Source organism: Megascapheus bottae, chromosome 20 (genome assembly GCF_031878675.1).
Source record: "Megascapheus bottae isolate mThoBot1 chromosome 20, mThoBot2.hap1, whole genome shotgun sequence".
NCBI lineage: Eukaryota > Metazoa > Chordata > Mammalia > Rodentia > Geomyidae > Megascapheus > Megascapheus bottae.
This window is the reverse complement of record NC_143528.1, coordinates 42,496,542-42,515,070: the sequence shown is the minus strand read 5'-3', so window position 1 is coordinate 42,515,070 and position 18,529 is coordinate 42,496,542. Positions and strand designations below refer to the sequence as shown.

The following is an 18,529-nucleotide window of genomic DNA, read 5'->3' as shown; positions in this document are numbered from 1 at the left end:
CCCCTTTGAGTAACCCATTGCGCCGGCAGCGATGAAAGAGCACTGATGTTGGACTCAGCAGGAGCTCCTCAGAGCTGTGATGGTAGGCGTGGGGAAGACGGAGAGCTGGAGACCTCCGTGCTCGGAGTGGCCTCGTGAGACTCGTGAGACTCTGAGACAGCAGCAGAACCTCCAGAACCTTCCACATGGCAGGGATGGGGCCTGCTAACCCGTGCCCTGCGCGCTGCCCTGCCCCAGGGTGGGCACGGGGAGCTCTGCGGTGCGGTGATGTCCCTTCGCCCCCCGCGGTGTGGGCTGCTGGCTCTCAGGGTAACTGGAAGGCAGGTGGAGGGAGCCCCCGGCTGCTGACGGCCTTCTGGACCCTTGAGCAAAGCAGAGGCCGAGGGCAGGACCCTGGAGCCGGGGCCCAGCAGGTGGCCCGAGAGGACAGGGACAGTCACTCCCTAGGGCCTCCTGAGGGCGGTCGGCCTGCTGGTGAGACTGGTGGACAGGGAGGACTGGGAGGGTAGCGAGGAGGAAGAGTGGGCTGTCACTGCCATCTGGTGGCCACACTGGGAAGTGCGGTGAGACTGCTGCTCAGGAAGCAGGCCCCAGGTTAGCCCAGCTTAGCCCTGCCTGGCCTGGCCCGGCCTGGCCCAGCCCGGTAGGCACAGCGTCTGAAGGATGAGCTCTGCCAGTCTGCCTGGAGCCCGCGCAGCGGCTCACTGCCCTCTGTGCTCTGTGGTGTGGGTGAGAACCCCAGATCTCCTTCAGCGGAGACCAGAACTTAGGGAGTCCCTATGTAGAGCATTGTGGGAATAAACCCAATGTAGAGGCGGGTGTGACGGCTCCTTCCTGCAATCCCAAGTGTGCAGAAAACAACATGGAGGCTCAAGGTTCGGGTTAGTGTGGGCAAAATCTTAGTAGGATCCGATCTCAACATCGTCTCTGCAGTCTCCCGAGTGTGTGTCCACACACCATTCCTGATTCCTTTTAAAACATGCAGGTGAGGAGGGGCACGGGGGAAGGGTGTGGGTCTGACCTCAGAGCCAGGGAGAAGGTAGTCTGAGTTCACAGAAGGTGCAGGGATGGAGAGGTGAGGACGGGAGGGCCTTGGAGAGCCCGACACACAGCAGCAAGAAGTGGGACAGAGTACCCTGCAGAGGGCAGCTGCTCATCTGATGTCCGCTCCTCTGTAAATCCTCCAGCACGTGACGAAGCCCACTGAGCTTGACCTATCCCACTTACATTTCTACGTATCTCGAGCTACTATACGCACCGTGTATTTCTACCTCAGCATTAACATAAATAGCACAAATGATGTCTTTTCTCTACCCATGCGAATCTATTGCTTCCAATTCTGCAAAGATTCTGATCAAAGGAGTCAGAGCTCCGCTCTGCCCCGAAGAATCTCGTGGACAGTTGTGTTCTGTCCCAGGTGAGATTCCATCTGAAGCAATGCGTTCCTTTTCCTTCAAGACTTGTTTGTGGAAAGATGCCCATAAACTGCTGAGATGAGTCACCTGCCTTGAAATGCATCCAGATCAATCCAGATGTGTCTACCCTGTTGATGCAGAATAATGTTCTGAAAATATGAACACTGAATTCATTTCCTCAATATCCTACAGTGGCAAAAGTTATTTTAAAGAGTTGACTCAGGGTCCCAGCGATCTCTTTCTAAACACGGTCATCAGAAATTGAAGAAGAAAGAGGGGAATGAAAAAAGGAGGAGAAGAAGGAAGTTAGGAGAAGGAATGGAGGTGGTAGAGGAGGAGCAGAGGGAGACCAGGAAGTGGGGGAGAAGGTAGTATTGGCGGGTATTCTAGGTGCTTTAAGCGGATTCTGTATACCTCTGCAATGTTACAAGATGACAACAGAAAGAGCCTGGGATTAAAGATGTAGAAGAGTCGGCCTCGATCCCAGGACCCAGGAATTGTGGAAAAGGATCTGACACTGCTGGCTGGCTGGAAGGCACGGGGCTTTGCTCCGTGGAGCCCCAGCCCGCAGGCTGCCATCTCCCTGTGCCCTGCACGAGTGTCCACGTAACGCACCTCGTGCAAGGATTTGAGAGGTGAATGGAGGTGCCTGCAATGCCTGCAGTCAACTAAGAGCAGTAGAAATTGCAAATCTGACCCTGCCACCTGCAGCCTGTCCAAGGCCTGGGCCTTCCCCTCACATCTGCCGGCCGCTGCATCAGACCGCCCGGCCTCCCCTCATGCCCCTGCACCTGCAATGTCCTTCTTCTTTCTTTCTTTTTTTTGTGGCTTATGGGACTTGAAGTTGGCCTGGGTGCTGTCCCTGAGCTCTTCAGCTCAACGTTACCACCCGACCCTGGAGCCAAGCCCCACTTCCCAGTTTCCAGAGGTTAGTTGGAGATAAGAGTCTCGGGTCCTTTTGAACCTTGATCCTCAGATCTCAGCCTCCTGAGTAGCTAGGATATCAGGCGGGAGCCACTGCACGTGGCCTACTGTTCTCGGTACACAGAAAACTGTGCTGAATGCGGAGAACTAAAAACAGGGGCCAATGCGTCTAAGTTGGAGGTGAGGTTGGACTCACGATCAGCTATCAAAGTTGATACTAGTACATGACAGAAAATGAGTTAAGGATATTAATTACTCGAGCTTCTGAGTATTCATTATAGGAATAGATGAATAAAGATGTAGCTTTAGAAATGCTTTAATCTGTGGTGGGTAAAGTCCGAGAACCAGTTAGCCCAGACCACAGAGGGAAAACTGCATGTTATGTATGCATGGGCTGGAGAGGTAGGTAGGGGGGATGCTGAACATAAACACCATACTGCTCGTAGCAGTGATGTGTGAGCGTGCGTGTTCCCGCAGGGCCACATGTGCCTGTGCACACATGCACAAACTTCCACACATGGAGCCATTTGCAGCACGCTGCCACCCATGCGACAATCTTACCAGTGAAAACTGCGTGAGTGAAGGCTGAGCCCGTTCCAGTTAATTCTTATCATCTGTAGCTTCAGAGTATATGTGAATTTAATGATAGGAGCATGGACTCCTGTGGTTTTGTCTGGAAGCAGCTTACTCTTCTAGGCATAGCTCTGCATTTGCTGTTACTGTATTCATTTTGCTTACATTCTATGAGATCCTGGTAGGGGCAGCTGACACTGAGTTTTACACATCAACCTCTGCATTAAGACTTGAGGGATCTTACTCATTTTATATTTCTTGCACAGGACATGGTCGTAGTATGTTCTACTGGTTTTGTATTTTAAATGATGGATTTCCAGTGTGTCCCTCCGTGGAACTTCCACAAGACTACAGGGAACGAGATGCAGGCTCCTTCCACAGAGATTCTGCACAAGCACTCACTTTAGCTGAGGTACAACGTGAATGAGTAAATCACTTCTTCACATAAATACTGGGTCAGGGTCAGCCTGGGGGCCCAGATGTCTGTCCAGTAGCCAGACCAGACTCAAGACCAGGAATGAGAAACACGGGAGCACAACGTCAGCATTTTGAACTAGAAATCTCTAACTAGCATTGACAATTGGTTTGTTTCCTGTCCTATGTTTGTGAAAGTTTGCTGACCAAGTCTCTCTCTCTCCCTCCCTCTCTCTCTCTCTCTCTCTCTCTCTCTCTCTCTCTCTCTCTCTCTCTCTCTCTCCCTCCCTCTCTCTGACACACACACACACACACACACACTGAGGTGCATAGACTCTTCCCATTCAGAACTTTTCATCAATGCTTCTGACCAGGCTGGTGCCTTGGGTTTATGTAACTCTCCTTTTCTTTATGCTTAATTTGTAACATACCCTCAGCACTCTGCACTTTATTGGGAAACCCACTTATTTGGAATGTCTCCCAAGGAATCAAATTAAGCCTAATTATACTTAATGGCAATGACTGGTGCTTAATTTGGATGGTAATTCTGCTTAATTGAGATGCCTTCAGGTGTCGATGTGGCGCACTGAGAGGCCTGGAGCATGGCATCAACCTGCAGCATTCGTCCCTTCTCTCCCTGCATCAGGCCAGAGTCCACGCCGAGGACAGCAATGTCCTAAGCATGGTGGCGGGCGTCTCCTGAAACTCGGCTTCTGACCCTCCAGTCTTCACAAACCCTCGTGGACATGGCACAGATGGCAGAACCAAGCTTGAGTTCCGAGAGAAGCAGCATGGACGGGTCCCGGTTGTCAACTCATCCCTTTCCTTGTTATGGCTGAGAAAGTGCAGAAATGGACGTCAAGCCTTCAGAGCCAGCGCCCGTGCACTGGACGAGAGCCGCCCCCCGGAGCGTGTCCAAGACGCTGCCGGGGCTCAGAACATCCCGCAGAGAACGTGAGCCCAGAGCGGGACCCATCCACCGTGTTCTGTCTGCTGGCCAGGCGTGGGCTGGGACCACAGCCGCCTCTGCCCAGCTCCCAGGAGCAGGGCTGTGGGCCTTGACCGATGGTGCCTGGAGGGAGTCTGCTGGGAAGGTTCTAGACGTGATTCCTCTGCACGTAAGGAAATCATGGGTCATTTCCAGATGTGAGTTTGCTCTTAACTGAGGTCTGGAGTGTGGTAGGATCTCACAAGCTGAGAGGACACGAGCCCTGGGTGGCCTCGTGACAGGACAGGCGAGAAGCCTGACCTCTCAGTGAGTAGCTGAGGCGTCAGTGAAGGCTCTCGTCTCCTGCCTTGCCCCCGTCACGTATATTTTCCCTCAGCACCTAGCTTTCCCTCTTGTGTTAACTCCATATATTCTCAGTTCATTAAGAACTTTCTATTTCATCTCTGTACAGCTCTCATCAGAGCAGCCATGGAATCAAGGGTTTACAGAGTGTTTGCCTTTCTTTCAGGCGCTAGTGTGACAGGACACAATCCTGCTTCCCGAGAGCAAGGGGCTGTTTCCTAAAACAGCAGCCCCACGCCAACTTTTAATTAGAAATTTCTATAGCTCTGGTATACTCAGGAAAGGAGAAGAAACTTGAGAACATACACCCAACTCTAGCATAGTGAAGAAAATATCACTGTTCCTACAGAGGCTGGATTTAAATGAATTCTGAAAATATTGGAAAGGCGTTAATGAAATCCTCTGACGATGGGTCCTAAATCTCTGTCTTCCCGATGGGAACATCCTGGGTTTTCCACTTCTTGGAAGCAGGGTTTAGCCATGAAGTCTTTTACTGTTACCACTGCAGGGTCATTGGCCTTAGACTAGTAGCAGAATACAACCTTCAATTGACCTTGAGAGAACACCGTCAGAGCGCCTGCTCGAGTTGTCATTTTCAGAGTACTATGAGCCTCTCTGGTTTCTGCAGCTCAGCCTTACTTCAGAAGTCAGAAAGTAGCACTACTGGTTACTGAGGTACCAGGTACTTTGCTAAAATCATACTTCAAACCCAACGTAATCCTTTCCCATGAAAACATGGGCTCCAGGGCCCTTTCCCAGGTTTAAAGTAGGTTCACCATGCAATCTAGTGTTCTTAGCTGAAGCCAATCTTGGAAATAAGAAAGAAGCATTGTAAGCAATTGGATAAACAATTGAACAAAATGAAGAGCAAGGATATCCGGAGCTCATGTGCTTGTGCCAGAATCATGACATGCCCAGTAGTGCTCTCGGGGCTCATAATTGTGTGGATAATTTGATGTCTTTTATGCTTCCCTGTGAATTAATTTTATTTCTCTGGAGCATGTTTTGGTGCTCTGGTAAATCCTGAATTTCATCTGTTCACAGGTTTTGGTGATATCCATTTTACCCACATTCGTTCTCCCCACACATACGCATGAAGTTCTTTCTGGCTTCCGTCTCTTTCTTTGGTGCTGCTCAGTTCTCTTTGCAGAGGTCTTTCACCTTCTCGCGTTGGTTTATTCCTAAGTACGATATATTTGGGAATGTTATAAATGGGATTGTGTTCATGACTTTCTGCGGATTATTAGAGTGAAGATGCTGCTGCTTCGTTGGTGTTCATGATCAAGGTCTTCCGTGCAGAGCTTACATTTCTGAGAATTTGGGGGACTGTGTTTATGGTCTTCTGCAACCATAATGGCACAGATAACTTCACTAATTTCCTCTGTATTCTTCTTGTTTCCTTATTTTTCTTGATTTCTCTGGCTACAGTTTCTAGAACTCTATTACATTAGAGTGGTGGGAACTGATACCATTGTCTGCTTCTGATTTTAGAAGAAGAGTTTTGTGTTTTTTCAATTCATTGTGCTGATTTTACAGTCATGTTCTGTATTACTTGTATAGATGCTATGATTTATTCTTGATGAGACAGATGTGATGAATTATATTTATTGATTTATATATATTTAACATCCTGACAATACAGCTAACTCGATCATGATGAATATGATTAACATTTTTTAATGGTACTGGGTTTTTTACTCAGGGCCTCATAAATCTTAGGCTGGTACTGTACTGTTGGAACTGTGCCCCCAGCTCTGCTTTTTGGTGTTTGTTTCAGAAAGAGTATAGCAAACTTTTCTATGTGGCCTAATCTTAATGACAATTCTCCATACATTAGCTTCCTAAGGAGCCAGGATTCCAGTCAGGCGCCAAAGAGGTGCGGTTGTGAATGATCTCAGCTTCAGATCACCACTCCTCACACAGATGGAAAGAAATGATACTCAATGGGTAATAAATAAATCAGATGCTCAAGAACAATATAAAGGTCCATGAAATACTGAGTTCATTATCTGAAGTGAGCAAAATTGACAAACTCTTAGCCAAACTAACCAAAAGAAAGACAGAGGGCACCTAAACAAATAAGATTCAAGCAAAAGATGATATTGCATAACAGACGCTTCCTATCGCAGAGTATCTCTGGGGAACGTGTTTTAAAAGTTCATTCTAATAAACTGGGAAATCTAGAAGAACAGGGTAAATTTGCAGACACATACAACTCACCAAAACTGAATGAAGGTATAAAAGCCAGAGCTGAAGAAGAACAAGCAGTGAGAGGGAGGCGAGCCCAGGTCCGGGAGGGGCTTCTGCCTGGCTCTATTAGGCTTTTCAAGAACGACCAGCACCACGGCTGCCCAACTGTCCGATGACACGGGAAGGGAAGGGACCAGCCAAGCCCACTCTACAAAGCCAGCCTCGCCCGACAGCACAAAACGGAAAGCTGTATTCCCTTGATGAAGACAAAAGACCCTAAGGAGACACTTGCCAATTCAATTCCGAGTTGTTCTCCACCATTCCTCACAGAGCAGAGACGAGCCACCCTGTGGATTGAACACTCAACGAGACACCGGCGCTCCAGCTCCTCCTCTACCACCCTGCTGCGTCCAGCTGGTGGCCAGGGCTTGTGCACCTGGGCCTGAGTCAGGGCCGGCGATTTCTCTTCACCACAGGCTGGGACAGGCGTCTGCACCCTCCGAGACCTGGCCATCTCTCCCTGGGACTCCTCCGGGGGTCACGAATTGCCTCTGCCCGACATCTGGCGGCAATTCTCTTCTTCTCCCCACAGAGCCGCAGGGAGCGGTCATCTTGTGTGTCTTGTGTTGTTTCCCTGGAGCGGCTCCTGGCTTGCAGGCTCCTCCTCGGGCTGTGGCCCTCACAGAGGCAGAGGGAGAGGTGAGGAGATGCGGCCATCCATGCTGCCTGGAGCCAGGCCCCCCCTGGGCACCGGCAGGTCTGTAGAGCCGAGCATGCTCAGAGGAATTCGGTGGGACACAGGGCCCTGTCCACCCGTCCTCACGTGCTGTGTGGGGAAGACAGAGAGGATACCAAGGGGCCACGGAAGCCCTGTGGAAGGAGCCGGGGTGGGTCCTGGGAGCTGCTGAGGGCGGACAGCCCAGCCAAATAGGTGGGGAGACCTCAGCTGCCCTGAATACAGGAAGCCAAGGTCTGAGGAGGGGCAGGGCCTGAGGCCTGGAAGTGGAGGTCAGGGCCTGAGGCGGAGGGCCATTCAGAACCTGAGGCCTGGGGGGGTTAGTCAGAACCTGCCTCCTGGGATGAGAGGGGCTGGGGTACTCTGCCCCAGTACCTGTTCCACTCTCCTGTCACTGGTGCTCACTTCTGTTGTCTGGGGTAGTGGGAGAATCCTAATGGAACTCACATGCATTCACTTGTTTCCTTGATTTACTCTCATTTAGTCCTTCTAGCTACACACTGTATTCTTGTAAAACGTCACAAGAAGAGATTTTTCACACTTCTCCATTGCAAAAACAACATATTTCCATGTTTGACAAACACCACAGTCAGAGACTTTGGCCCCCAGTGCCATGTGATATGAATGCTGTGTTCCTCTGGACTTTAGAAAAGTGGATGCAACATTTTATCACTAATTCAGTTCAATTCCCTGACACCTCCCCCAAAAGAAACCAATCTAATTGTTTTCTAGTCTTCTCTAACAATTTTTTAAAGACTTTATAAATTACCAACATTTTATGACTTATCATAACAGGGATAAGAAGAATATTCTGTTCTTATACCAATAGCTGGTCGTAGATAATGCCACACCCTCACTCAGACTTCTGCACTCGGAAGGACACACCTCGTAAGAGCACTTGGATACAGGAGGAGTCTGGGTCCTCATCTTGACTAACTCGCCCAAACCTACAATACACAGAGCAGACTGAGGACGGGCCTTGCAAATGTAAATGCCCGGCAGACGTTTGTGAGTCTGCTGCGGACTCACACGGAAGAAGCGATGCAGTCTGCATCCGATTGACCAAAACCCCAGGACGATCGCAGTCCTGGCCGTGGTAGCCAGACCTGGGCCTGCGTCAGAGCAGCGGCGGCCCAGCCTCTTCCCGCTGGTGAATGAAGAAAGGCCCCCACAGCCTGAGCTTTTACCACTGCTGCTCATCCGAGCTGGCATTTTCCCATAAACAGTAGCCGGGAGGCCCGCAGCCTCCAGACGCCGCCTGCTCAGAGGCTCGCAGAAGACAGAGCAGCCCTTCTCCCCTTCGGGGCTGAGACGCAATGGCGCGGAGCGGCGGTTTGATGGATTTTCAGTAGAAACAGGAAGGGAGAGGGGGCCACTGTGGGCAGCACTTCCAGCCGTGTGGGCTTCACAAACCCAGTACGGCCAGAGGTGTGCCCTCTCTCACTGCGCAGGCAGTGCACGTGGAGCCACATGGCTACTGGGGTCTGAATTTCGTCTGCAGCGGGTCCCTTCTCCCTGGGAATGACTCTACGGAACTTAAAGTGCCTTGCAGAACACTCCCTTCGCAGCACGGGAAGCCTGGCGACTGTGCCCTCCTGTTCTAAGATGCAGGTGCCCAGGCAGCAACATGAACCCGGAGCTGAGCAAGTCCCACACCCTCAGCTGCTCAGGGGAGACGGGGCACCAGCGTTCACCAGAGGAGGTAGAAAGGGTGGAGCGGGCTTAACTTCGGGTCGACGGCGCCACTCCAAGGCTAAGGTCAGGGCACAGTGCCATGGCTCTGGGCCTGCGACGGCACACGGCGCGGTGCGCGCTGGGCTCCGGAGGAGCAGCCTTACCTTGTCTGGGTCCGAGGTTGTGATGACCCACACACAATGTGCATTGTCCTCATACTGAACTGGGTAGTTGGGCGAGGTGATGACGCCACTGGGTCCCCGCAGATTCGAGCCACACGTCCTGGCTGCAACGAGAGCGAAACACGGTTATGTCTACAGGCCTTCCTCAGAGCAGGCGAGAGGCTTCACTCTCGTGGCACTCAGGCTGCCAGAGCGCCACAGACACCGGCTCAAGAATTTGCCATGGTCAGTGGGTTTTGCTCAGCCCTCAGATTCTGCCTGGCGAATGGCACCTGGCTAGCGTCCCTTTGTCACCCAGTATTGGCACACACCTAGGGAGGGCCTTAGGAAATCATTCCATTTCAAATCTCATTCTGGGACACCAATCCTTACATGTCTTTAGTTGTACAAGAACCTGCATGGACACATGGTCCCACGGACACAGTAAGAGAAGACCTTCAGAGCATCAGCTCATCTGTGCCTGGTCTGGAATGACCTCGAGTAAGTGGTTCTGCCCTGTCATCTTCTTCCTTCCAGGACATGCGTAAAGGTTTAGATTCTATCCCATTAACAAGGTTTCGATTCCGTTCCATCAGAATGCTGCCAATGTCTCCACAGCCCAATGCAAACAGCAGCCTTAACCAAGGAAACAGAAATGACCAGTCCGGAAGCTCAAAGAAAATACCTTTTCCAATACTTTTCCTATTGAAGTTCAAAGACTAAGGGAAGCATACAAATTGCAAAGCCAATAAACAAAGTCTTCATTTGGGATTTAAAAATATTTCCATTTCCCTCTTGTTTTAGCTAGATTTTTTTTAGATGGATAGAAAACCTTGGGAAGTCTCATGTCAGCCCTAGTTCTGGCTGTGATATGAATTATTTGTATGGAGACAGAAGAACCAGAAGATTCAGCAGGAGGAGGGCTGTGGCTGTGCTGGGCTTATCCCAACATCCCAGCAGCTGGAGACTGGGGTGCAGGGGCTGGGTCTGCCCTCCTTACGGCCCCCGTGCCCACCCCGTGCAGCTCCCGTGCTCTGCCCAAGGACCTGCCACGTGCCACCCATCTTCCTAGAAACCCCAGCTGCCCCGCGACAGCACTCCTGGCCCCAGGCCTCACAGGAGGACGGAACACGTCACCTAGCCTTCCCCACAGGCAGCAGGAAGACGCCCAGCAAGCTTCCATTTACACTGAGAGAACACAATACATATTCCGCCTCCTCCCAGAAGCCATGTGCGCCTCTTCCTGTGAGTTACTCCACATCCCCACCCGCACCTCCTCTTCCTGTGAGTTACTCCACATCCCCACCCGCACCTCCTCTTCCTGTGAGTTACTCCACATCCCCACCCGCACCTCCTCTTCCTGTGAGTTACTCCACATCCTCACCCGCGCCTCCTCTTCCTGTGAGTTACTCCACATCCTCACCCGCGCCCCCTCTTCCTGTGAGTTACTCCACATCCCCACCCGCGCCTCCTCTTCCTGTGAGTTACTCCACATGCCCACCCGCGCCTCCTCTTCCTGTGAGTTACTCCACATCCCCACCCGCGCCCCCTCTTCCTGTGAGTTACTCCACATGCCCACCCGCACCTCCTCTTCCTGTGAGTTACTCCAGATGCCCAACCGCCCCCCCTTCCTGTGAGTTACTCCACATCCCCACCCGCACCTCCTCTTCCTGTTGAGTTACTCCACATCCCCACCCGCGCCTCCTCTTCCTGTGAGTTACTCCACATCCCCACCCATGCCTCCTCTTCCTGTGAGTTACTCCGCATGCCCAACCGCCCCCTCTTCCTGTGAGTTACTCCACATCCCCACCCGCGCCCCCTCTTCCTGTGAGTTACTCCACATGCCCACCCGCACCTCCTCTTCCTGTGAGTTACTCCACATCCTCACCCGCACCTCCTCTTCCTGTGAGTTACTCCACATCCTCACCCGCACCCCCTCTTCCTGTGAGTTACTCCACATCCCCACCCACGCCTCCTCTTCCTGTGAGTTACTCCACATCCTCACCCGCACCTCCTCTTCCTGTGAGTTACTCCACATCCTCACCCGCACCCCCTCTTCCTGTGAGTTACTCCACATCCCCACCCGCGCCTCCTCTTCCTGTGAGTTACTCCACATGCCCACCCGCGCCTCCTCTTCCTGTGAGTTACTCCACATCCCCACCCGCGCCCCCTCTTCCTGTGAGTTACTCCACATGCCCACCCGCACCTCCTCTTCCTGTGAGTTACTCCACATCCCCACCCGCACCTCCTCTTCCTGTTGAGTTACTCCACATGCCCACCCGCACCTCCTCTTCCTGTGAGTTACTCCACATCTCTACCCGCGCCCCCTCTTCCTGTGAGTTACTCCACATCCCCACCCGCACCTCCTCTTCCTGTGAGTTACTCCACATCTCCACCCGCACCCCTTCTTCCTGTGAGTTACTCCACATCCCCACCTGCACCTCCTCTTCCTGTGAGTTACTCCACATCCCCACCCGCGCCTCCTCTTCCTATGAGTTACTCCACATGCCCACCCACACCTCCTCTTCCTGTGAGTTACTCCACATCTCCACCCGCACCCCTTCTTCCTGTGAGTTACTCCACATCTCTACCCGTACCTCCTCTTCCTGTGAGTTACTCCACATCCCCACCCATGCCTCCTCTTCCTGTGAGTTACTCCACATGCCCACCCACACCTCCTCTTCCTGTGAGTTACTCCACATCCCCACTTGCACCTCCTCTTCCTGTGAGTTACTCCACATCCCCACCCGTACCCCTTCTTCCTGTGAGTTACTCCACATCTCTACCCGTACCTCCTCTTCCTGTGAGTTACTCCACATCCCCACCCATGCCCCCTCTTCCTGTGAGTTACTCCATATCCCCACCCGCAACTCCTCTTCCTGCGAGTTATTCTACATCCCTACCTGCACCCCTTCTTCCTGTGAGATACTCCACATCCCCCGCCCATGCCCCCTCTTCCTTCTGAGGTACTTTACAGCCACGCCCCATCTTTTGCTATTTTGCTGGTGGATGGGATAGCTGTGGCTTTGGGGATATAAAAATGTGACCAAATCATTTCAGACACTTTCTCTGGTGATACCTACTGTAGGATAATGAGGTAGACCAGTAGGATTTACTGTAGAATAATTAGGTCAAAATGATTCTGCTGTACATTAATAAACACATTAAAATAAGGTTTAGAATACCGGCTTCAGGTCTCCAAATGAACTCCTTGTTGAGCTGAGGACAGAAAGCAGACTGTTTCTTGGGACCTAGTGGGTGTATCATGATAAAGGCTCCCTGACGAAGTCCAACCCCAGTGGGTACCCTCGGCCCACACCTCTCCTGTCCGGCACTGGCCTCCCCCAAGACCGGTCCTCAGAGAGCACTGTGCTCATCACAAGGGCAACTGGCCCAGGGCCACGTAAGGAGAAACCCCTACGGGCAGCATCCCCACAGTGCACTGGCTAACCCACCCTCCGTGTCTATCAGGGCTCTGCCGCCGTCCGTTACGGGCTGGGCTGGATAAACAGATACACTGGCACAGGTGTGGTCTGCACCAGCATTCGGACTCCAGCACGCAGAGCAGGCGCGAGGTCGTGGGCCTGGAGTGGCCTCGGGTCCCCAGCCCTAGCCCGGCGCCTGGTGTCGCTGGTTCCTCGGTCATGCCACCCGGCTGAAGTTAACTGTATCTTTAAATCTTTGAGGCAGTGACTCCTCGCACAAATACTCATCATAAAAAATGGAATTCAAGCCTTGATGCGAGATCTGTAACCCAGGGGGTGGCAGGTTACATCTTTCTGATGTAAACTATCCTTTCTTCACAGACAAAAAAACATGGGTAGTAAAGAAAAGCTCAGACAACAGCGTGACAAGTTAATAAGTTAAGGATAATTCTTAGCTTGCTAACCTGGGGTCCCAAGGTAATATTCACCTCATTTGGCATCTCTGTTGGCTCCAATTAACTTTTCCGTAGTTATACTTACAATAGCAAATCATATTTCACTTTTGCTAGCTGCCCTTTCAGCTCAGGGAGCAACTCAAGATATTAGCCCCAGACTGCAGCACATTAGCACTGGAGAAAGTTCTTGACATAAATCTCCCCTAAATACCAACACAAGAATATGTCAGCCCGAACATTTCACTTAAGAAACAAGACGGTAACCTCTTCAAGAATCTTTCATTGTTTGCTTATTTCAGAAATCACTGCTGGTTAGAGACACTTAGGCAGTTTTAAACAGCTCATAATGGTTTACCCTACAAAAAAAAGTCTTAATAGTTGTTTTCATATCTCTAAATGAAGCAGGCATAATTTCAAATGAAATCACTTGTATAATTACTGCGTCTGACAACGTTCATCTGTTTGGTAACAGAAAGAAAAGGTAATGCCCCCACTTGCAAAGTTAATCAGTCATTGCAGGCAGGCCTTGGCCATTCGTGTGGGTTTCTGGATGGTAGGGTCGCAGCTGAGAGACTATGGCGTAGCAAACCCTTGGGAAAGAGGAATAACGATTGAAGGGTCCAGGAGCCCACACGAACAGGAAAGAGGAGGACATGAGAATTAGGCCTTTTCTGGATCCAGTGACACATAATATCACTAGGCGAGCACACCGGAGGTTCAGAGGAGAGGCATTTCTCTGTACCTGACAGAGGTGGCCTGCGTTTGAATTGGCGGCTAGCCTGGTCCATGCACAGACTAAGAATTCTTTAATGGCTAAAGATTGAGGAAAATCTGAACCGTGATGTCACTTCTCTCTATACATGCCAATTACTATGGCAACAGCACAGAGAATGGGCCTTGCTCTGGGAACCCATCTCCAGAGAAGCAAACATCTCATCCGGTCTGACTGTGGCTGAGACATTGAGCTTCAGTCCCTGTACATCTTTGGAGGGCCATCTTTTAAGAGTTACAAAACATGCGCTTTGAAGAATATTTCCTCCACAGAGCCCCTCCAATGGGTGAGTCACCGGGCTCTGGGCTGACTGCAGACTCAATGCTCAGGAAGGCCTGACTCACTCAAGGTTCTTGGGAGTTGGTAACCTGGAAAAACCAGGGATTTTAATTGAAGGCAATACCTCTGGTGGAGATAGAGACTGAGAAATCTCTCCCTCCCTCCCTCCTTTCCTCTCTCCTCCTTCCCTCCCTCCTTTCCTCTCTCCTCCCTCCCTTCCTTTCTCCCTCCCTCCCTCCCTCCTTCTCCCTCTCTCTCCCTCTCTTCCTCCCTCTCCCTTTCTCCCCCTTTCTTTCCCCTTCTCTTTTGGGGGGCCTATACTCAGCCCTGGCTGCTGCAGTCCCACAGCTGTGGTCTCAGGAGACAGGGTGACCACACAGCCTTCTAACAAACACCCATGTGATCCGAAGATCAGAAAGTCGCCTCCAAAAGAGACATTTCCAGAAGCTGAAGATTTTCTTTCCCAACCCTCAGGCAAATGCAGAGTGCCCAGCAATGTCTAGAAGGTTTCTGTGTACCTCTTCATGAGGGAGGGGGGAGAGGATGATTTCCTGTCATTTGCAGCAGCAAAGATGGAGTTGAGATTGCTAGGCTGAGTGAAGGAAGCTAGGCACGGAGTCCCAGCACCACATGGCTCATGCCGTGAGCACTCGTGCCCAGCGCTGAGCGCCGAGCGCTGAGCGAGGAGAGGCAGACACCAGGTCCCGGGTGGCGTGGGGAGGGCGGTAGGGAGCCATGTTTAGGAGGAAGGAGCCTGGCATTCTAGGGCATCGCAGTGACTGTACACAGTAATTACATACTGCAGATCTCAAAGCGGGGCACAGATAAGGATTTTGAATGCAAGGAAATGAAGCACCTTCACAGACCCGGATGCTCCTCTCCTGACTTGAACATTCTGCAGCACAAACAGGTATCAAAATAGTGCCATGTCCCTCATACATCAAGTTATCACTCAACTGAATAAAGAAATAAAACGACGAGTTGAGTGCCCCAAAACACAAACAAGTGAATTAAGAATGTTCAGAATATCATGTTAAAATGAATTTTTTAAAAAGATGAAACACTTTTTAAAAGAAGAAACACTTCACCTAGAGTTTTCATTCAATGACCTTTGAATTGGATCTGACACAACCACTAATGCTAAGAGCCATACATTGAAATAGACAAGAATGGTGTGGCTCGGTTATTTACAAAAGATTATCTGAAAGCAGTGGCGGGTATGTGTTTTGTCTCTTGGAGCGCAAGCCAGGACGATCCACGCTTCATGCAATGGCCTGGTGAACATGGCTGGGAGGGTGGCTTTTCAGAAACACCTGGATGCACTGGCCGGGCTCCAGGCCATTCCACGGAAGCAGCTGCCCTGCTAGGCCGCGAAGGAGACCGCACCGTGAAGCCAACACTTGTGCCCATGAATGTGGAGGCATGACATAGGAGCTTCAGAGGAGATCCAGAAAACAACCAGTACCCCGAGGAAAGGTGTTCTCCTCTGGAACGTGGTGGAGCAGACCCGAGGGTCTCCTGGGAGGCAGAGAACAGGGCTCTGCATGCAGCTCTATGAGGGGCAAAGGGGGCCGCCAGCGTGGAGACCAGCGTGGAGGGTCTGCAACTGCAAGAGCAGGACTTCCATGCCCCCTCCACGTCACAACAGCGGGACACACCACGCCCAAGGCCCACGCAAGCCAGGTCCGCCGAGGGATCTCCAAGGGAACTGTGGTGTGGAAGAGAAAGCACTCTGCCACAGGCAGAAGGGATTTCTGGTCACCGTAACATCATGGAGAGCTACGGGGTTAGTGAAACAAGCCAGACTGGTCACCGCGAGTGGCGACCTCCCTGTGGCCGCACGAGGCAGGTGCTCAGGGGGTAGCAGTCGGGAGTGCAGGCACCTGTGCCAGGAAGAGCCCGAAGCGAGGGGGAAGGGGCACTGTCTTGTAGATAGAGAGGAGACACGTGTGTCCCTGTGGACCCAACAAGACTCCCCCCCCCATGGCGGGAAGAGCCCCGATGGCCACCCTACCTCGGCAGATGGGCCGGTGGTCGCTCCAGGCAGCCAGGGTCTCTGTGACTCTCTGGCAGGTCAAGCTCTTGGGTCCCTGGAGCACGTAGTTGTCCTCGCAGGAAAAGTGCACACTCGCACCAACCCTGGGTGGAAAGAGCATATGTTACAGAGAAGAAATCGACAAGGCAAATCCCAGCCCCACGGTGTCATCAGAAACGAGCGTGGACGGCTGAGTGAGTAACCCGTGGTGCTGGTGTGTGGGGCCCGCGCACGACTCCACCTGTCACCCAGACACAGGTGAGCAGCACGAGCCATGCCACAAGAAAAGGTGGGGAAGAGGCTGGCATCCCGAAACACCGAGATGAAGAAGAAGGCGCCACCTTGCCATCGCAGACATTCACCACCTCCCCGCGTTAGGTCTCAGGATGGATCACATGGGGGGAAAACCATTTGCTTTAGCCTGGGGAGAGGTGAAGCCTTGCGCTGGCTCCTTGCTGCAGGTGGAAACAGGAGGCTCTAAGGTTAGACGCTTCCTGCAGCTGCCATTGCCCTGCCCTCCACTCCCAGGGGGGACACAGCGTCCACAACGTCTTTTTGTTTCTCTGGGGAAAACTGCAAACCCCTGTGGCTTCCCCACTGCTAGGAGTGGGCTTGAGCTCCGAGGAGGACAAACGTCTTGCAGTGTACACGACAAACAGGACCTGCCAGGTGGAGAAGGCAGCTTCCCCTCCCCTTGCCACACACGTGGGAGACTTAAATTTCCTCACTGAAAAATTCACCCAGTTTTCTGCACATGATGCTCTGAGCGCTGGCCCCCTCTGAAAACCACTGGTCAGCTAAGTCCCTCGCAGCATTCTTTTTGTCCCGTCCTGACAGTGCCTCATTGCTTTACTGCTTCTAGAGGTCTTGGCACACCACTGTAGACAACACAATATCTAAAAGTCACATAAAATATTAGTCTCCTCTGTCCCCGGGTGGGAGAGACCCATTTACTCACTCATGCATTTTCAGCTATGGCAAATTGCCTTCAGGCTTGGGAGATGAGTCTTAAAGTTATCGCCATAATAAAAATGAGCCAAAGACTACACATTATGTGTGAAAATTGAGAGTAATAAAGGCATTCCAGTAGCAGACATTCCAGTACCCACAGACTTGCCCATCAGTCTCTCTGAATGCTGAGCAAGCACTAGAGCTCGACGTAGGCTGACATTTCAGGCAGTCTCAGTCTTGTTTTCTGGGGCTGTACTCTCCTATTAATGGAGACTTGCCAGTCCAGTGTCCAATAGGCATTAAAAGTCCTGGACTTTTCCAGAGCCAACATTTGGTAGGTACCAGGTGTGACCCTAACAGCAGGCAGGGCCCAGGACACGCTGAGTTATCACTCTTCTCCACAGAGGCTGCTTGAGACAGCTACTTCAGTGTCGTCAAAAAATCACAGTGAGGTAAGAGGAGCCCCAAATGGCAAATGGCGCCCGGGCTTGCCACCTACCCACAACACAATGGAGTTATCTGGCACTACTGCTCAGCCTCCTGAGTTTCTTGTCCGTGTGTGGGCTGGAAAAGCTAGGGCTGCACTATTGTGTACCACTGTCCTTCCAATCTCCACCCTGCTTCTTCTCCACTTCTCCACTGCCCCACCACTCCAGCAGGAAGCCTGTTGGTTTTGCTTTGCTTCTGGATCTTAGAGTGGTAACCAAGGAGCAGGAACAAAGTGCCTCACAGCTGACAAATGACTTGAGAAAGTTAGAATTTAGAAATGTAGAAATATGAGTAGAGAAATCTAGCCTAAACCTGAGCCATTCCAGAACATAAGTCCTCCAGGGGCAAGTAAAATGGAAGGAAAGCCACAGGGGTGCTTTTTTACATACTCACATTTCTCACGTAACACATAGACCTCATGAAAACAGTTTTTGATGAGCAAATTTTCCTTATCTTTTTTGTGTACTATTATCCAGTGTAAGAAATGCCCATTTCATGATGACAAATCCTGGTTTGGACTTAGCACTGAAGCCATGTAAGTCTTATTCTGTTTTGTGTAGTTTCTGTGACTTGAGACTGGACACAATATAATTGGATGAAGACACAGAATGTTTTAAAATACTCACTTTTGATAAAAAATTACGAATGCTTAAGTGTGATGTTTGGAGTAGGAATTTTTCCATAAAAATGTAAGCATCTTGTGATGTCTCAGTCGTGTGCATCCATGTGGGGCTAAATGGGGGCA

General features: G+C 51.3%; 1 protein-coding gene across 1 annotated transcript in view; it reads right to left on the bottom strand.

Moving 5' to 3' along the window:
- Csmd1 (CUB and Sushi multiple domains 1) overlaps window positions 1-18,529 on the bottom strand; it is a 705,832-nt gene that overhangs the window by 214,929 nt on the left and 472,374 nt on the right. The window contains exons 9-10 of the mRNA XM_090353740.1: window positions 16,324-16,448; window positions 9,382-9,503 (exon numbers count right to left, since the gene is read on the bottom strand). Of these exons, the coding sequence (XP_090209866.1) occupies window positions 9,382-9,503; window positions 16,324-16,448 (247 nt within the window). The remainder of the gene's footprint in view (window positions 1-9,381; window positions 9,504-16,323; window positions 16,449-18,529) is intronic.